This window comes from Phytophthora cinnamomi (genome assembly GCF_018691715.1).
Source record: "Phytophthora cinnamomi strain GKB4 chromosome Unknown Contig126, whole genome shotgun sequence".
NCBI lineage: Eukaryota > Oomycota > Peronosporomycetes > Peronosporales > Peronosporaceae > Phytophthora > Phytophthora cinnamomi.
The window spans coordinates 310,683-325,624 of record NW_027151059.1 but is presented as its reverse complement, the minus strand read 5'-3'; the positions used below and the strand labels follow the sequence as shown (position 1 = coordinate 325,624).

Below are 14,942 nucleotides of genomic sequence, written 5' to 3'. Positions count from 1 at the left end.
CGTTGCAGTCGTGCGTCATGTCGACTGGGCTGGGGTGACTTGGGGGGCGGCGGTTGACTTGTGTGATTTGGGGGTGATCGCGGAGGCGGCAGAATGCAGCCTGACGGTGTCGTCTGCAAAGAAGGTGTCCCTGGAAGGAGGGCTTCGGGCCGTCGCGGGGAGCTCCACCGCAAGAGTATCCGATACAGTATTCCCCGGCAAATCTGGACAGGTCGGATAAATAGAGACTGCGAGGTATCAAACTTGCAAAGTAGCGGACAAAGATGCAAATGTACTGAATTATTCGACTAGCGGCAAAGAATGGCACGCATGGAAAGTGCCGAGTTTGATCGGGGTATGATGCTCGAATACACACAGCAGGTTTTGATAGTCTTGGAAGTAACACGCTTGTTTTGCCCAACCCAACGCAGTGAACATCGACATTTTGTCTTGAAGAAGACGTTGAATAAATCTTCGCACACTATGCTGGATCTTGATGTGGTTAAAGTCGGCCTTGACGCTTTGAATTATCCCTTGGTCGAGGGGCTGTAGGACGCTGGTAGTGTTCTTCGGGATAAACCCAGCCGCACATTTGTTAGTTGAGCCAGTGGTCTGACGTACGAGCTGTAATTGTCGACCAACAGAAGAACACGGCGATTCCCGCGGCGCATGCGCAGGTTTAGCGCGTGTTGCCAGCGTATAAAAATCGTGCTGTTCATCCAGACCTTCTTACTGTTGGTGTATCCCACGCCAAGTTCCGCAGACACATCATGTCCCTTGAAGGTACGCAGGTTCTCTGACTTGCCGATGAACACCAGCGGAAGCTTGTCGCTCCCGTCCGCGCGTTGATTGCCATGGCCAGCGTCAGCCGAGTCTTTATCGCCTTGCGACCGGAGGCCTTGCTGCGCCGCGTCTGCGAGGTAGAATAATGCAGTTTCATTCATGTTGTAGATGTCGAGTAGGTCATAGAAGTCGGTCAGCTTGCGCATGTCGGCGCGGTCTTCCTCAATGCTGCTCGGCGTGATTGACGCGGCCTCTCCTTGTTTGCGGCGGCTGCAAATGCCATGACGCTTTTTGAAGCGGTAGAGGCATCCCTAGGATAACCCGGGGCGCTTTTCCAGCGGCGCCGACAGGAAGAAGTTAGCGCGAAACATGAGCGCCTCGTCCGTCACAGTGATCGGATCTTCCATAATGTCGAAGTTGGGCAGTAGGGAGCGGTCAAAAACATCCGCGACGGGTAGGCAATCTGCTTGTAGGAGTAATTTTCCTTCGGCAACTTGAAGAATTTGTCTTGGCTGCGGAGCATCGCGTAGACTGTAGCCTGCGACGGGCGAGTAGGCAGCTCGAACGCACGTACTGCCCAGTCTATCAGATCGTCAGCATCGCAACGGTGCATGTCGCAACGGTGCATGTTGTACAGTTAGCACATGGTGATCTTCTCACCCAGGTTGAGTCGAGTGTACACTCATTTCGAAGGCGATCGCATGACAGCTTTTGATTAATGAAGCCTGCCGCCGAGCTCGCACCTTCCTACTGGAATATCTAATGTCACGCTGAGCCTTCCATTTAACCCTGCAAACCAGCAACTTGCACTTGCATGGCGCTTCCCGCTAGTAGACATTTTCCCTCCACTTTTCACCAAACTCAGTACATACCATGCAGGATTCGCAAATATCGACTTCACGGATATACTAGCTCTGCGAGGTAGATTAGACTACGCAATTCCAGATTTACCGGGGATACTGTAGTGGGCGACAGAAGGATGGGCCGACCCCGTCTCTCACCGACTGGGGAACGTTCGTCGCTGTTCCTTCGGTCGCAAATACGAAGTTCACGGCATGCTGAAGCGGAAACTGGCGTTCAATGCCCGTCGTTTGTTCCACCTACGTACGGGCGGTATCGCCAGCTGGGATGGCGTCCAGTAGCACCGAGATGTCTCGAGTGGGTTCCGGCAATCGCTGTCCTGTGACGCCGAGAAGTTTGTCTAGCAACTCTGAATGGAGACGGCGAAGCTGGGTGATTCGGCGCGCTTGTGGAACGACGAAGTCCCATAGTAAGATTGCTGTGATAAGGTCGACGCGGAGTAAGTCCTTCATTAGGCACGCTGATGTCGTCGCACCGTGTCGTACGACCAGGTAGTCAGACGATAGTGCCGTCACCTGTCCGTGGACCTAGCCCGTTGCAAGGCGGCCAGCGACGGGTTGTCGCAGCCATCCACCAGGCCGGGCCCCGCGTGCGGTGACTTAGCCGACTGTCCATTGTTTTGTTTTGAGCATCGGGGAGGCTTGTAATAGTGACCGTAGATATCGATTGGCGAGTTACCGTGCCGTACGGTGGAGAAACGATACTGGCGGCATCCTCCGGGAAGAGGAGAACGAGGTCACCGCGGTCGATTGAGCGAGCCATCGCGGAGGTAACTCTGAAAGAGGCGCGCGAGTGTGCGCCTCGTTGAAAAATGTAAACTGGGCTCTGCGATCGCTACGCGACACCGCCTCGCCGGGGAGTCGCCGCTGACCAACCAAACTACTATCCTGCAAAATACGTTTTCGCCCGCCGCCAGCTACGAAAAGTGATCCTTTGTGGAGGGGTTGTCATGTCCAGGGCAGAGGACATGACAACGGCCCCAAGGGCCTGAAAAGAGGGGAGCCGCCCTCAGGAGATCAAGATTCTCCTCTATTCTAGATCAAAATCTTACTGATCATTCGTGAACTTACCCTGTCAACAACAACCGAAACAGCAAAGGAAGCTTCTATTTTACGTTATTGGTTAGTCACTCGAGTCCACTGTCGTCACCTCGCTCTTTGCCCCGCACAAGACAACTACTCGCAAACAGTCACAGCGTACTCGAACCCAAAGGAGGCAGGGTGTGTGCGATATCTCGTAGAGAAGCAGGGTACGCTGTAACTTGGAGAAGGTCTCGTGCGGTACGTCTAGGAACGGCACCTAGACCCTGGTTGACGTGAAGAGCCTGAGGCATTGGGAGCATGCCTGTCCGTCGGGTGAAGTGACTTGGAGATTGACGTGTCGCGAGTGACCATGACGTACGGCGACACGAGGGAGCAAGACGATTTGACGGGTAAGAGATTTCACTCGCCCGGCTCGGGAGGCGAGAACCAGCTACCTCAGCTTCCGACGGCCGTCCGCTCCGAGTCTTCGAGCAGCGACGATGACGAGACGGCCGACCCGAACGCGAGCGCCGCCTTCTTCGGGACTGCCGCTCCTCCAACGACCGCGGTCACGGTGGTGACCCCTGCGACGGCGTCGGCGGCTACGACCTTGACAGTGACCACGACCACGACGACCAACCCGGCCCGACCAAGGATCCCTGTCCACCCCTGCTGGCCTGGCGGCCGCCCGCGATGTCCTGCGGCGCGTCGTCAAGTTCACGGGCCGTCACGCGAGCTCGCCGGACACGAACGCGGCGTTGGCTGCGTCATGGTTGAACATGACGCTGGTCGGAGCGAACCCGCCCGTGAACCACCGGGCAGCCCGGCGTGTCTGTGCCACTTGGGCCGCCCTCTGGAGTGGAAGCGCGCCAGCGAGTGCCGCCTCGACCGTCTTGGCAGGGACCAGCGTACCCGTGACAACTGGAGGAGCTACGATTTACAGATGTGGCTGGGGACCGCAGTACCTGGCTCCGCCCGCTTGCTCGACTGCCCCTATCTGGGTTGGTGCCACGGGGTCGATTGGGACAACGTCTACCCCGGCTCCGACGCCGGCCCCGCAAGTCCGAACAGCCATCCCTTCATAAAGTGGCTGTTCGCTTCGGTATCTACCACCCGCTGCCGGCGTGGACTTCGCGACTTCGCCCGTTGGTATCGGTTCCACGAGTGTGACGACGCATTGCCGGCATGGCCGACCGCCGCTGCTGGAGGTGCTCCGTCGTCGAGCGCTACTCCGATGACTTCGTATGGTGCATCTGCCGCTGTGCCCCATGAGATTTGCGAACCCGACGCCTGGGTTCTCAGGCATGCCAACCCGCACCAAGAACGCTGTCAAGATGATCCAGCCGTTCTACTCCAACAACGCCTCTGTGGACGAGGGCGAAGACGTTCTGGGACTCATTCCTGAAGGCCACTGGTGGTCTGGACGAGCAGCTGCGCCTCAGCGCTTTCCGCGAGTGCCTGAAAGGGCAAAACCCCTGAAGACTGGTGGACCTACTCCAATATCGACAACTTTGAGACCCTACGCGTGAGATTCTACACTGCATGACTCCGCTCAAGATGATAGAACCGACTGAAGAACACGAAGCGTACCCGCCCGAGGGATGTCGGACGAGGTCAGGGGCGACGTGATCCAGAGACTCTGACGTGAGACGTGTAGGACAAGGGACGCAAGGAGCAAGAGTTCACGGTCGGCGATCGTGTGTACCTAAGCACGAAGAACCTCGACAGGGCGCATACGGGATTCCCAAACTCCCGCAAGCTCTCCCCAAGTAGATTGGAACGTACTCTGTTGTACGCACAGTCTACAAGCATGAGCACGAACTAAACCTGTCACCTGGACTCAGGGTCCACCCCGTGTTCAACGCCGGTTCACTGAAGCCGTATTAGAAGACCAGACGACTTCGAGACCCAATGAAGTCATTTTACATGACGGTAATGTTGAACGACTTGTAGGAGCAGTTGTCAGCAAGCGAAAACATCTTAGGGTTGTACAGTATCTCATTTGGTGGGTGGGTGAAGAGGAAGCCACATGGAAACCGCTTGAGAATCTGCACCAAGTTACAGGACTGATCCAAAAATTTGAAGTACAAGAAAAACTGAAACGAGCCAAGGAAATGAAAACAGAAAACCTAAACTAAAAGTTATTTTGGGTTATTTCTCAACCAAGGTACAAGTCAAGCAAACAAAAGAAAAAAATGTAAAAAAAACTCTACACGACAGATAAACATCAGACCGGCTAGGTAGGGAACACAGTACTCGCGCAGCGGCTCACGGATAGCATCAGCATCGGACGCGAAGCTCCTACGGTCGGTCACCTCGATAATAAGGCAGTGCGCGAGACGGCGAGAAGAGGGGTGGAACCCCGCACAGAGATAAAAGCCAAGCGGCAGTCCAAGCGACACCAGGTGAGCCGTCGTATTAGGACCACTGACACTGTTTTCGTGCAGGTTACGCTCGAGGGTAACCTCCGAAATCTGGGGGTTACCACTCACTTGAGCCCAACGATTAAGTCATTTTGAAAACCGGCGAAGAAGGAGCTAGACAACAACAAAAGGCTCCGGCTGAGGCAAGATCACGGTGCCAAGGAACTCGTCGACAAGTCCCGGCGATGACCAATCATTAAGTCTAAGCGCCTGTGCAGCGAGGAACTGCGCAGTGAAGCCACATCGGCCATAATCATCAGCAACATTCGCGAGCGGAGTCCCGAGCTTGCGGCAGTACCTCCGGAAAGTAATGCATTCATAGGAGTCCTTCCCGATATCGACGAGGCGAAGGTCGTCGCAGAAATCGCACGGCCCCGCCAGAAGCTGTTCTCGCAGCTGACTTATCCTGCCCAGGTTACACGGCATTCATATCGGTCAGGATCCCCTCGGCGATCAACAATCGCCCACACAGCGTAGCGGCGCTCGATCATGGCACGATGACGACGAGCGAGGACAGCATCACGTGGAAGACGGACATTTCGCAACTGGTTGCGTGCTTGAATTGCCGACTCGAACAAAATCTTGACGGCGTGCTTTGTCATGCCATGGCAACTCGAAGCGCCAGTTTAATGCGCGGACAAGACCAGCACGGAGACGAAGAAAACGAGAAGCTTGGATACTGAGACATACTCGACGCAGAAGAATTGGGAATGAGCCTACGCGAGTGGAGCAGAGCTGTGGAGGTCCTCGAGAACTAGGAAGCGAAGACAAGACCAAGAAACCTAGGTTGCCGCTAAGAGCAAGACGATGATGCTGAAGACGACAAGAATAGTCGATATATATGGCGAGCTATTCAGTCTGAAAAGGGTGTGTGTGAATGTATCAAATAGTGTGCACAATCTAGATTAGTGCCTGCAGTGACGCATGACAGTAGGTAGCATATTATTTAATAGAGGGGCTCTCTCCGCCAAGAATTTGGCTGAGGGCAACTTAGTCGGGGAACGACCTCACTTTTGGTATTCTCCGCCAGCCCCACACATCTCTCCCTCCGCTTCTCTCCCATCAGCAAGGCACAATTGGTTTCACTACTGTTGTTATGAATTATACAGTAGTCATATTCAAGCGCTACCATCCGTGCTTTGGCTAGGGGCTAATGAATAAGGGCGAAATCACCGAATGGGTGGTGCTAATTATTTGCAGCTCTAGCGCTCCGGAACAGCCACACTAGCGAGTAAACTGAAGTGTATGTCGAGGTTCTCCGACAACAGTTGTGAGTCGGTGGTCTTGTTGGTAGTGAAGAAACTCGCCCAATACATACCTAAAATCGTCCTATTCCTAAAATTCTGTCCTATGCGCTTTTTGTTTTGCCTAAAATCTGTCCTAAACAAACCACATCTCTGAACATCCACTCTCCTAAAATGCCTAAAGTGTGTTACGGTCTTCGCACTGAGAAAATACAGTGTGTATTCACTAAAAACATTCAGGTGAGAAAAATATAACATCAGATCAATTGGATCGTGCTCCAAAGCCATATCAATAGATATGCTGCTGTCATCGTGTACGAATCACTTAAGAGCGCATATCACTTTAGGCTATGTATGTTATTATACGGTGTCTAATAATTTAAAATCAACATTCTTCTGTCATTCCAGGATATTAAACGTGAGAGTCTCACTGCCATTATTGAGTTTCGTCTTTCAAATTACCACCTGCGTGAACCACCTGCGTGAACCACCTGCTTGAACCTACAAAAATATCATCTGTAAAATGAGAGCAAGTTGCAGAGAATATTTTTACTTTCATTGTTCAAAGTAAACTATCAAGTAGTAGTTCCACGTCAAGCGCACTGATTAGTCGGAATGGCGGCCAAACTCAGTACCTCTCCTGTGCTCAGCGCCATAGCAAATGCCCAGCAAGACTCGTCGTGAAAACAGGGACCCCTGTTGTAGTCAAGAACGAGTTCACCTGCCGCCCTCCCGCCAAGCCAGCAATTGATGCACGAGAAGAGGTAAAAGCGATGCTAGAGAGCCGAAGCCAAGACGATTTGGGCCGTGTACCAGGCCGAGTGTGAGATGCCGTGTACGCGGAGCACAAAGCCAGGTACACTAATTAACCGTTCAAGGTACTGAGTCGTCAACAGGGCATTAAACACGTCCAACATGTCCGCGAGGTCGTCAACGGAGGCGATGTTCGTTCGTACGAACGATACGGAGCCGCACTGCATTCTGTTGAAGCTTGATGAACGCTTCTTCCTGCTATTCAACACAGCATTTGTCTCCAAAAATGCACTACAGCGGGTTTGTGGTTTTGCCCATCCTGAGCTGGTCCTTTTCCTCCGGCAACCCAGCCTGTCTCTCTACATTGACGGGACCTTCAAGATTTTCCCCCATCCCTACAAGCAAATCATCATTGTGATGACGTATGATGCATCATTGGATGTGTGCGTTCCCGTGTTTTACGATCTTGCGACCGTTAATGGCGAGAAAACTTGCAAATACGTGCTCTGCTGGCTGCCAGCTACCGTCAACTTCAGGTGAAGCCACGAACGATAACTTGTGACCTCGAAAAGACGCTGATAAGCGCATTTCCGTTGTCGGTACTCGTGCGGTCTCTCTTCCAATGTAAGCAAACTATTTGACGCAAGTTGGTCGACCTCCGCACCCCCAAGGCGGACATAGGTACGGCGATGTGTCCAGGGGTCATAGATGTTTTGACGGTAATTCCTGTTGACGAGATCACTAGCCACGGAATCCCGTACGTACGATCTAAACTCGACGAAAGGTGCTACAAGAAGGCGTGAAACACATTTTGGGCATACTGCTCCCAGACGTAGATGAAACGTTATGAACCATGCTGGTGGAATGTCAGTCAGATGATGCTGAGCAACGAAAATATTCGCAATCGCACGAACAATTTGGTAGAGTCATGCAACAACGTTTACCAGCGCTGTTTCGAAAATAGACCCCCCTAATCCATACGTGTGGCTGCAAGTGATTAAGAAGGAAGAAGCGCGTGTTTGTGAGATGTTCGACCAAATCCGCATGAACGTTCGTGACCCGCCGTTCCACGTTGTCGTCGCCGATCCGAAGACACCAGCTGATTACCTTTTTGAAGAGTGCGATGAGTAACCACTCATGAGGCATCGAGCGGTGTTTGTTTTCTTGCATAATTAGGTGAAAGATTACAATAGGATCTGCATTTTGCATAGGCAGTGCTTTGTTTATTTTTGGCGGATTTGACCGAATCCTAACTATTTCGCTCGTCTTGTCCCACTACTGTTCTAAAATGTGTGGTGCACATCAGGCGTTTAGGACAAACGGTTAGGATTAGGGCGCGTTTAGGTACGCATTAGTTTCTCCCGTAGTGAAGAGGAATGAGTAAGAGAACAAGACAATTAGGTTGAGTGAGGCAAATTTCAAAGTGATTCATTTGTTTTCTAGCTAACCTGCACTCAATTAACATCACGCACCTCATTGTGGGTACGAGGAGGAAAGCCCCAGTCGATATGGCTGGCCTTGACGAGAACGAGAGTTTGTTAGAGCGTCAGCCGAAACATCATAACTATTGCGTTATTTACCTAGACTCAACGCTAGTAACCTACTTGTTCTGCCGAAGGCTACGTGCGTGCAGGTGGGTCAGTAATGTCTTGCACAGTCGGAGTGCATGTTCTGGAGTTTAAGCTATGACTAGAAAACAATAGGTTGTGCAAGGTAGTTCGCAACTCCGAGCAGCGATATTTATGGCAGGATTGCAAAATTGTAGGAAGGATTATATATTTTTGTTTTGATTTGGGGGGCTGCTTGTGCTCATCGCCGCGCCAGCACAGAAACGCATGAGTGCATTGACCAATTCGACAACTCCACCAATCTGTAGTGGTGTATACCCGCGACGGTAGGCCACATGAAAATTAAAATAGCATTATGCATCATGTTTCTTACCGCTTGAAGCGACAGGCTGTCACGAAGTTGAAAACTCCAAAACATGTTTAGTGTGAACCATGAACCGCTTGGTGTTCATGAAAGAATCCAGATCCTTGAAATTGTTGTACTCCACTCGGTTCACAAACCCTACACGTCCAATCTGGATCGTGTCGGATTTTTTCCCGGTCCTTTGAGTAGCGTAACGTCGGAGAAGGCACTTGTAAATTGTGTCGGCAACCACCTGAGTTGGGGGGTTCCAGGTGACACCTGCTCGGGCGCAGGCGTGTCGAATCCCTTGGACGTGCGGCGTTATCGGGCCTACGCTGTCTTGTGTACGACGATTATCGGGCCAATGCGGCCCTTTCTTGGACAGCGCGTTATCAGGCGCACCTGTAGACAGTATAGTTAAACGTGCTCTCCTGTTAGGCACGGGGTCGAAGGGGGTGAGACCCAAGCCAGCGAGCGTCGGGGGGACACGTGTTCCCAGTGGCTCGACTTGCCGGCGCTTGGTGGTTCCCCTGAACGTGGAAGATCCGTGGAAGGGGCGGGGGTCAGAGAAATTTCGTGGCTGAGTCTCGCCCTATCCAATGTTCTTGCTACTGGCTACTCGCTACCTCTGCCGGCTAAGCCACTCATTCCGTACCTAACCCTACTTCTGACGTGCTTCCCGCAGTCAGCCTTCAATCTGATTCGTGGTCCTTAATCATAGTCCCCGTGTGACGGGGTTTGGTGTGACGGTGTGTGCATAGCCCGGCATCGCGTATGGCGTCCGATCAGCCCTGATCCCGCGGTCGAATCAGACTCAGTTGGCATGTTGCATTCCCGCTCCGTCAACCTTCTCGTCGGAGTCGCCTGCGTCACTCTCCATCCATCGTACCGCCCACTTTCCCCGGCGGCGGCAACTTCTTCATCTTCCCCGGGGCACTCTTCCACAAGAGTTAGCAATTATTTGGCACAACATACCTCGCAAAATTTGCCTCGGAGACACAATTCATTACTCCTCGCACCAAACGCGCACCCGTTGCCACAAAACAATCTGGGCAAACACCCAACTTGCCAAGATAGCTGTTTGCTTGGCTTGGGTGAAATTTGCCGAACTGCCGTTTCCTCTGGCCGACAACGACAACCGCGTTGTCTGTGGCGGAGCAAACAAATGTCGACGTCAGCTCCGCCATCACCAATCACCACGATGTATTCACCGGATATCCAGTCGATTACTTGTAATGAATTTCTTCTTGGTGAAGTATGTCGGGGGGGGTTGAAGCCCCAAATTTGTCCTCACACCGAATTACTCTTGAAGAACAAGGTTCACTGAAATGACGCGCGTTCTGTAATTGGACCAAATAGCAGTCCTAGTGTTACCGTCGAGTACCCACGCAGCCGTAACACATTATTTCTCATTGCATAAAAGCAAGCACCAACGATTTCCCGTAGCTGCCACGGTTCAGGGTCAAACATTGTGCGATCCACAAGATCACTCAAATCATTCAGGGCGCTGTCAAAGTCTCGTTCTGCACTTTGTGCAAATCTCTGATGGCGCGATCCAATATTCCGTAACAATGGACAAGGAACTCGAATGTTGGATGCTTCCGATCCTGAAGATGTGTGCGGGATCAGCAAGCATAGTGACCAATCCCGAAGTCTTGCCCACATCGACGTCTCATCGAACATATCATTCGAGTCGACCGTTTGACCTGATACGGCAAAAGTCGCCAAACGGACGAGCTTGTGGGTCGCTCGTGAGGTCAAATACAAGTCTACGTACTTTGTTCAGACTGTCACGAAGCATCTGCCGATACTGTCCAACGACGAGACATCGGATTATCAGCGTTTCTTCAGTTCCAACAGGTACTCGACAACCCAACGTGGAATACCACCAAGATTGAACAAATTGCGACAAACCTGTGAATGTTGCAGTAAACCAGCAAATTCTGCATTGCTTACCACAAAACTGAAAACTTGATCCATAGTAAGAGGGTCATGGGAAGCCGCGCGGTCACGTAGTATGAGGAATTGGTTAGTAATCATGATGCAATCACGCCTAAATATATCCCCGCAAACATCGGCAGTAAACCAGATTCGACAGCTTCGAACACACCACAGCTCCTATGCCCTCTGCAAGTCCACGCGCAAATTACGTCTTGGTTTCTTTTTGGCGAGCACCAACCTTTTCAATCGTTTGAAAGTCATCAATACCAAGAAAGAGGTACAACGGCACTCGTTCTTATCCTTTCTTACACACCTTGCGTGCGACGACTTGCATGGCACTCGACAAAGTCAGCGGAAGCCCATTGCAAGGCAATCGCGACAGAAACCACATTTGAAACGAATGCGGACAATTGTTGTCCAGAAAACAAGAATCGTCACGAGAATGACGCTTCAATTGCCATCGATTGCTCGACAGGATGGAGGTTAAATCCGTTGGAGTACGGCGCGATCACACTAGCAATATGGATGTGATCCAGCGTCAGCACCTTGTGCATGCTTGTACGGACTTCTTCCAGCACCCGCGTTTTCCCAAGCCCAGAAATGTCAGAGCAGACCGGGATTCACTACTGGGTGCGATCTAACGCTCTAGTTTTACGCACCTCGATGATGTTCCGAAAGGTCTATACTGCCGTGTCGACCGCATATTCTCACCCAACCAACCTAAACTGCAAACGGTGGGCCTCTAAAATGTGCGAGCCCGAGACAATTGATTCCTTGTCGATCATTTCGTCGACAGGGTCAGAAGGCTTGATGAGATTGGATATTGCTTTCGAAGGCGTCGACAAGCCCCTGGCACCTAGGCGGAGAAAAAGCTGGAACAGTTGTCAACAAACTCAGCTCGTGCGTGTACATGATTTTTCACCCTTACAACACGGTGTTCCCCGCATAGAATGAATTCATGTACTACTAGTGCTGCATCGGCGGTGCGTATTGGACACGATGCTTATGCAAAGCATCACGGACACAATGACAAGTTGTTGGAAGGCGCCTTTTTTAAATATATGTGCGAAGTTATCTTACCGGGGCCCAATGTCGTACCCCCTCGGTGTCATCCGCACATTGCGCCGCTTTCGGTCGCCGTGTATGGCCATTTACATGGCACAGGAGCCGGCGGCATGGAGCGGCTGCTTTGCGACGCGAAGTCGATGGTGGGTAGTACGGCGTGCTCGTCCACCAAATTGAACTTGTTCAGCACGAGATTGTACATATCATGATGAACAAGGCCTGATCCAGGTGCTCCTTAGCGAAGCAGTTGTGGTCGTTTTGTCCCTCTGGCCGACTTGGCGAGCATGGCCCACAGAATCCGCCCCGCGAAAGAGGTCACGTTCCCTGTCATCGACGTGATGAACCAGCCGCTGTTACGATGTAGCTGACACCGAGAGGGAGATACTGGTGCAACTCATACAGCCGTGCACGCGTTGGATCCCGGAGGGCGCGCTCAGTTGGGTCTCGACCCGCACCAAGAAGATGTGCTCACACACTTTGCCGCGTCTCGACCTGGGCAAGAGCATACTGTGCAGTAGAGCAAATTCAATAAATCAACCTTAAAATTAAGGATTGAGGTTTGTGAAAGTATTAATCGAAAATGTAAGTACTGACGATTGGTGTTTTGATGCACTGTAGTATTTCATTTTACTAGTGGAGCTTCGCGAATACGTGTTGCTTGATGGGGCGACACCTCAAACTAAGTGGACACATAGTTTTGGGCGATGCCCCTCACATTTCCTGGAACATCATCCCCGCCATGGCGAAAATGAAGACGACACCGACAGGCGGAGGCGAGCAACGGTATGTCAGAGTAGGGGGCAGCGGAGAGCTTAGCAGTGCGTGCTTCGTAATATGTTGCTGTAGCGTGATACGAGGTCGCGTGACACAAGAGCACTCAGGACCTACTGTGGCTGCTATCGAGCTACTATCGACGCTCAAGCCGTATACCGTTGTAATGTTGTCTCTGATGGATCTGTTCTATCGATGATGTAGGGCGCCGTCGCGATGGAAATGCAAGGACACCACACACAGGTAGTACTATCGTTACCACACTCGAACAGCAAGACTCTCCGTCCGTTGATGAGAAGCGCAAAGAAGTTCCCGTGAGCCCGACCGTACAAGCTCAACGACGACTTGCTGCTCACGATCGAGCCATGAGAGCAGCGAATATGCAACACCGCGAGTATTTTTGCGAGGTGTTACAAACATGGCATGCAATCTAACATAATATTTATCTCAGGGCGAGAGGTGTTGGCGCTGCGCAAGCTCCAAACCGTTTATAGACGCTGCTTTAAAGGGACCAAGAATAAAATGTCTCTTCGTCCGAAAACGAGCCGCTATCAGACTAGTGGAATGGCGCCAAGGATTAACAAGCTCATTGGTTCAGGTGGTTCCAGCAAGAACCAATTTTTATGGCTGCAGGTCACACCAAGAGGTAATACAGGAATGTAGGACCAATAACGAATACATGATATGTATTGAATGCATTGTTCTTATCCTGCTATGTCTCAATCAAACGCCCCTCGTGCAGCCTTCTTCGGCTCCCTTCCAGCAACCCTATTCATCCGCTCAATCTGCTCGCACATCATGTCAAAGTTAATGCCCTTGCAGATACGCATGAACCTGTCAACTTCAAAGCGACCAGGGACTTCGTGGTACATATGAGATCGGTTTTTCTCCGCTCCAATTGCGGCTACCCTCCGTCGAGCTGCCTCCCGGCGACTAGCCTTCGCACGTTGCAGCTTCGCACGTATCTCTTCTTTACTCCATCCAGAAATTGCGCTTAGCTTCCATTCGTCGCGTAAGCACGCAGATACGTCGTTGACTGCTTCCTCTGATGTGGGTCACCTGCCGACATTATATTTTTGTTGCCCAACTTGAAGTTTTCCGGTGCTCGTCGTAGCGGAGCCGCTTGTGTGTCTGCTGCTTTGAGTGCGGAACTGCCGGGCTCAGTTGCCGCTTAGAGCGCGGGGTTGTCGGGCTTGCATTGACAGGCAGCTATTTTTTTCGTTGATTTCGGAATCGCATACTTATTATTTGGTACGAGGCCAGGTGGTCGTTTGTCGGTCAAAGTGATAGCTTGTGTGCTCACAAGAAAAATGAGTTATGAACCAGGCTAGACTATGGGTAGATGCTGGATCTACAGACGGGATGCACCCAGTCTCTTCTCCAATAAGCAAATAAAGTTATTCCGTATCCAGATATCAATTAAACAGAGGTTTTAGCGAGGTCGCAGTGACTGATTGTGAGCCGACGCTTGTTTCTACATAACTAATATAGTGTCGCGAGCACTGGACGCCGTCCGGTGTACAGCTGCATTTATATGCTGTTCTTCAAGCTCAAACGACGCTCGTTTATCCGCAGAAAGTGTGAGCTTATCAATCATAAGAGGCGTGGTGAGGACTATGTCGTCTCGAGTTCGAACTCTAGACGACGCAACATTAGCAAACGAAACGCTAGGTACAGTTGAAGAGTGAAATACTACTTTGCAGTAGGTAAGACCCTGGACTGTATGAACCGTGATAGCATACGCAACCCGCAGCGGAAGGCCTTCGCGGTAAACGCTCAAATCACTTGTTTTCTTACTCCACCTTATGTTCTTAGGGATAATTGGTACAATGTTAGGAACGTCGGCCACGAAAGATGGCCCGACGTACACGTCAGTGATTTGAACTAGGACAATAGGAACCTCCATATTTTCTGCAATAATTAGGTCGTACACAACTCCATCAGTGCCGTTGCAGAGGCCTGCAGCATGCTCCACGTTGAAGGTTAAGGTTACAGGTGCCCCGACGGAAAGCCCGATATGGGTTCCCACGACTCGGTCTCTATTACAGTCTGGCATTTCCGCTTCGTGTTGGAATGCACCGACGGTTGTTGTAGATATATCGCGCTGCGTCGCAAGACGCTTCAACTGCACGGAGTGTTTCGACCGAACAGGAACAATGGGAAATGGACTGGATGCACTATTTGCTTCG

The 14,942-nt window shown here is 51.5% G+C and overlaps 1 protein-coding gene across 1 annotated transcript; it reads right to left on the bottom strand.

Moving 5' to 3' along the window:
* Positions 1 to 506: 506 nt before the first annotated feature.
* IUM83_10841 (putative jerky) lies at positions 507 to 968 on the bottom strand (the record flags this gene model as incomplete). The annotated part of the gene is made up of 1 exon (XM_067935362.1): positions 507 to 968. One exon carries the CDS (start codon positions 966 to 968, stop codon positions 507 to 509), a length of 462 nt encoding a protein of 153 aa, XP_067780548.1.
* Positions 969 to 14,942: the final 13,974 nt, after the last annotated feature.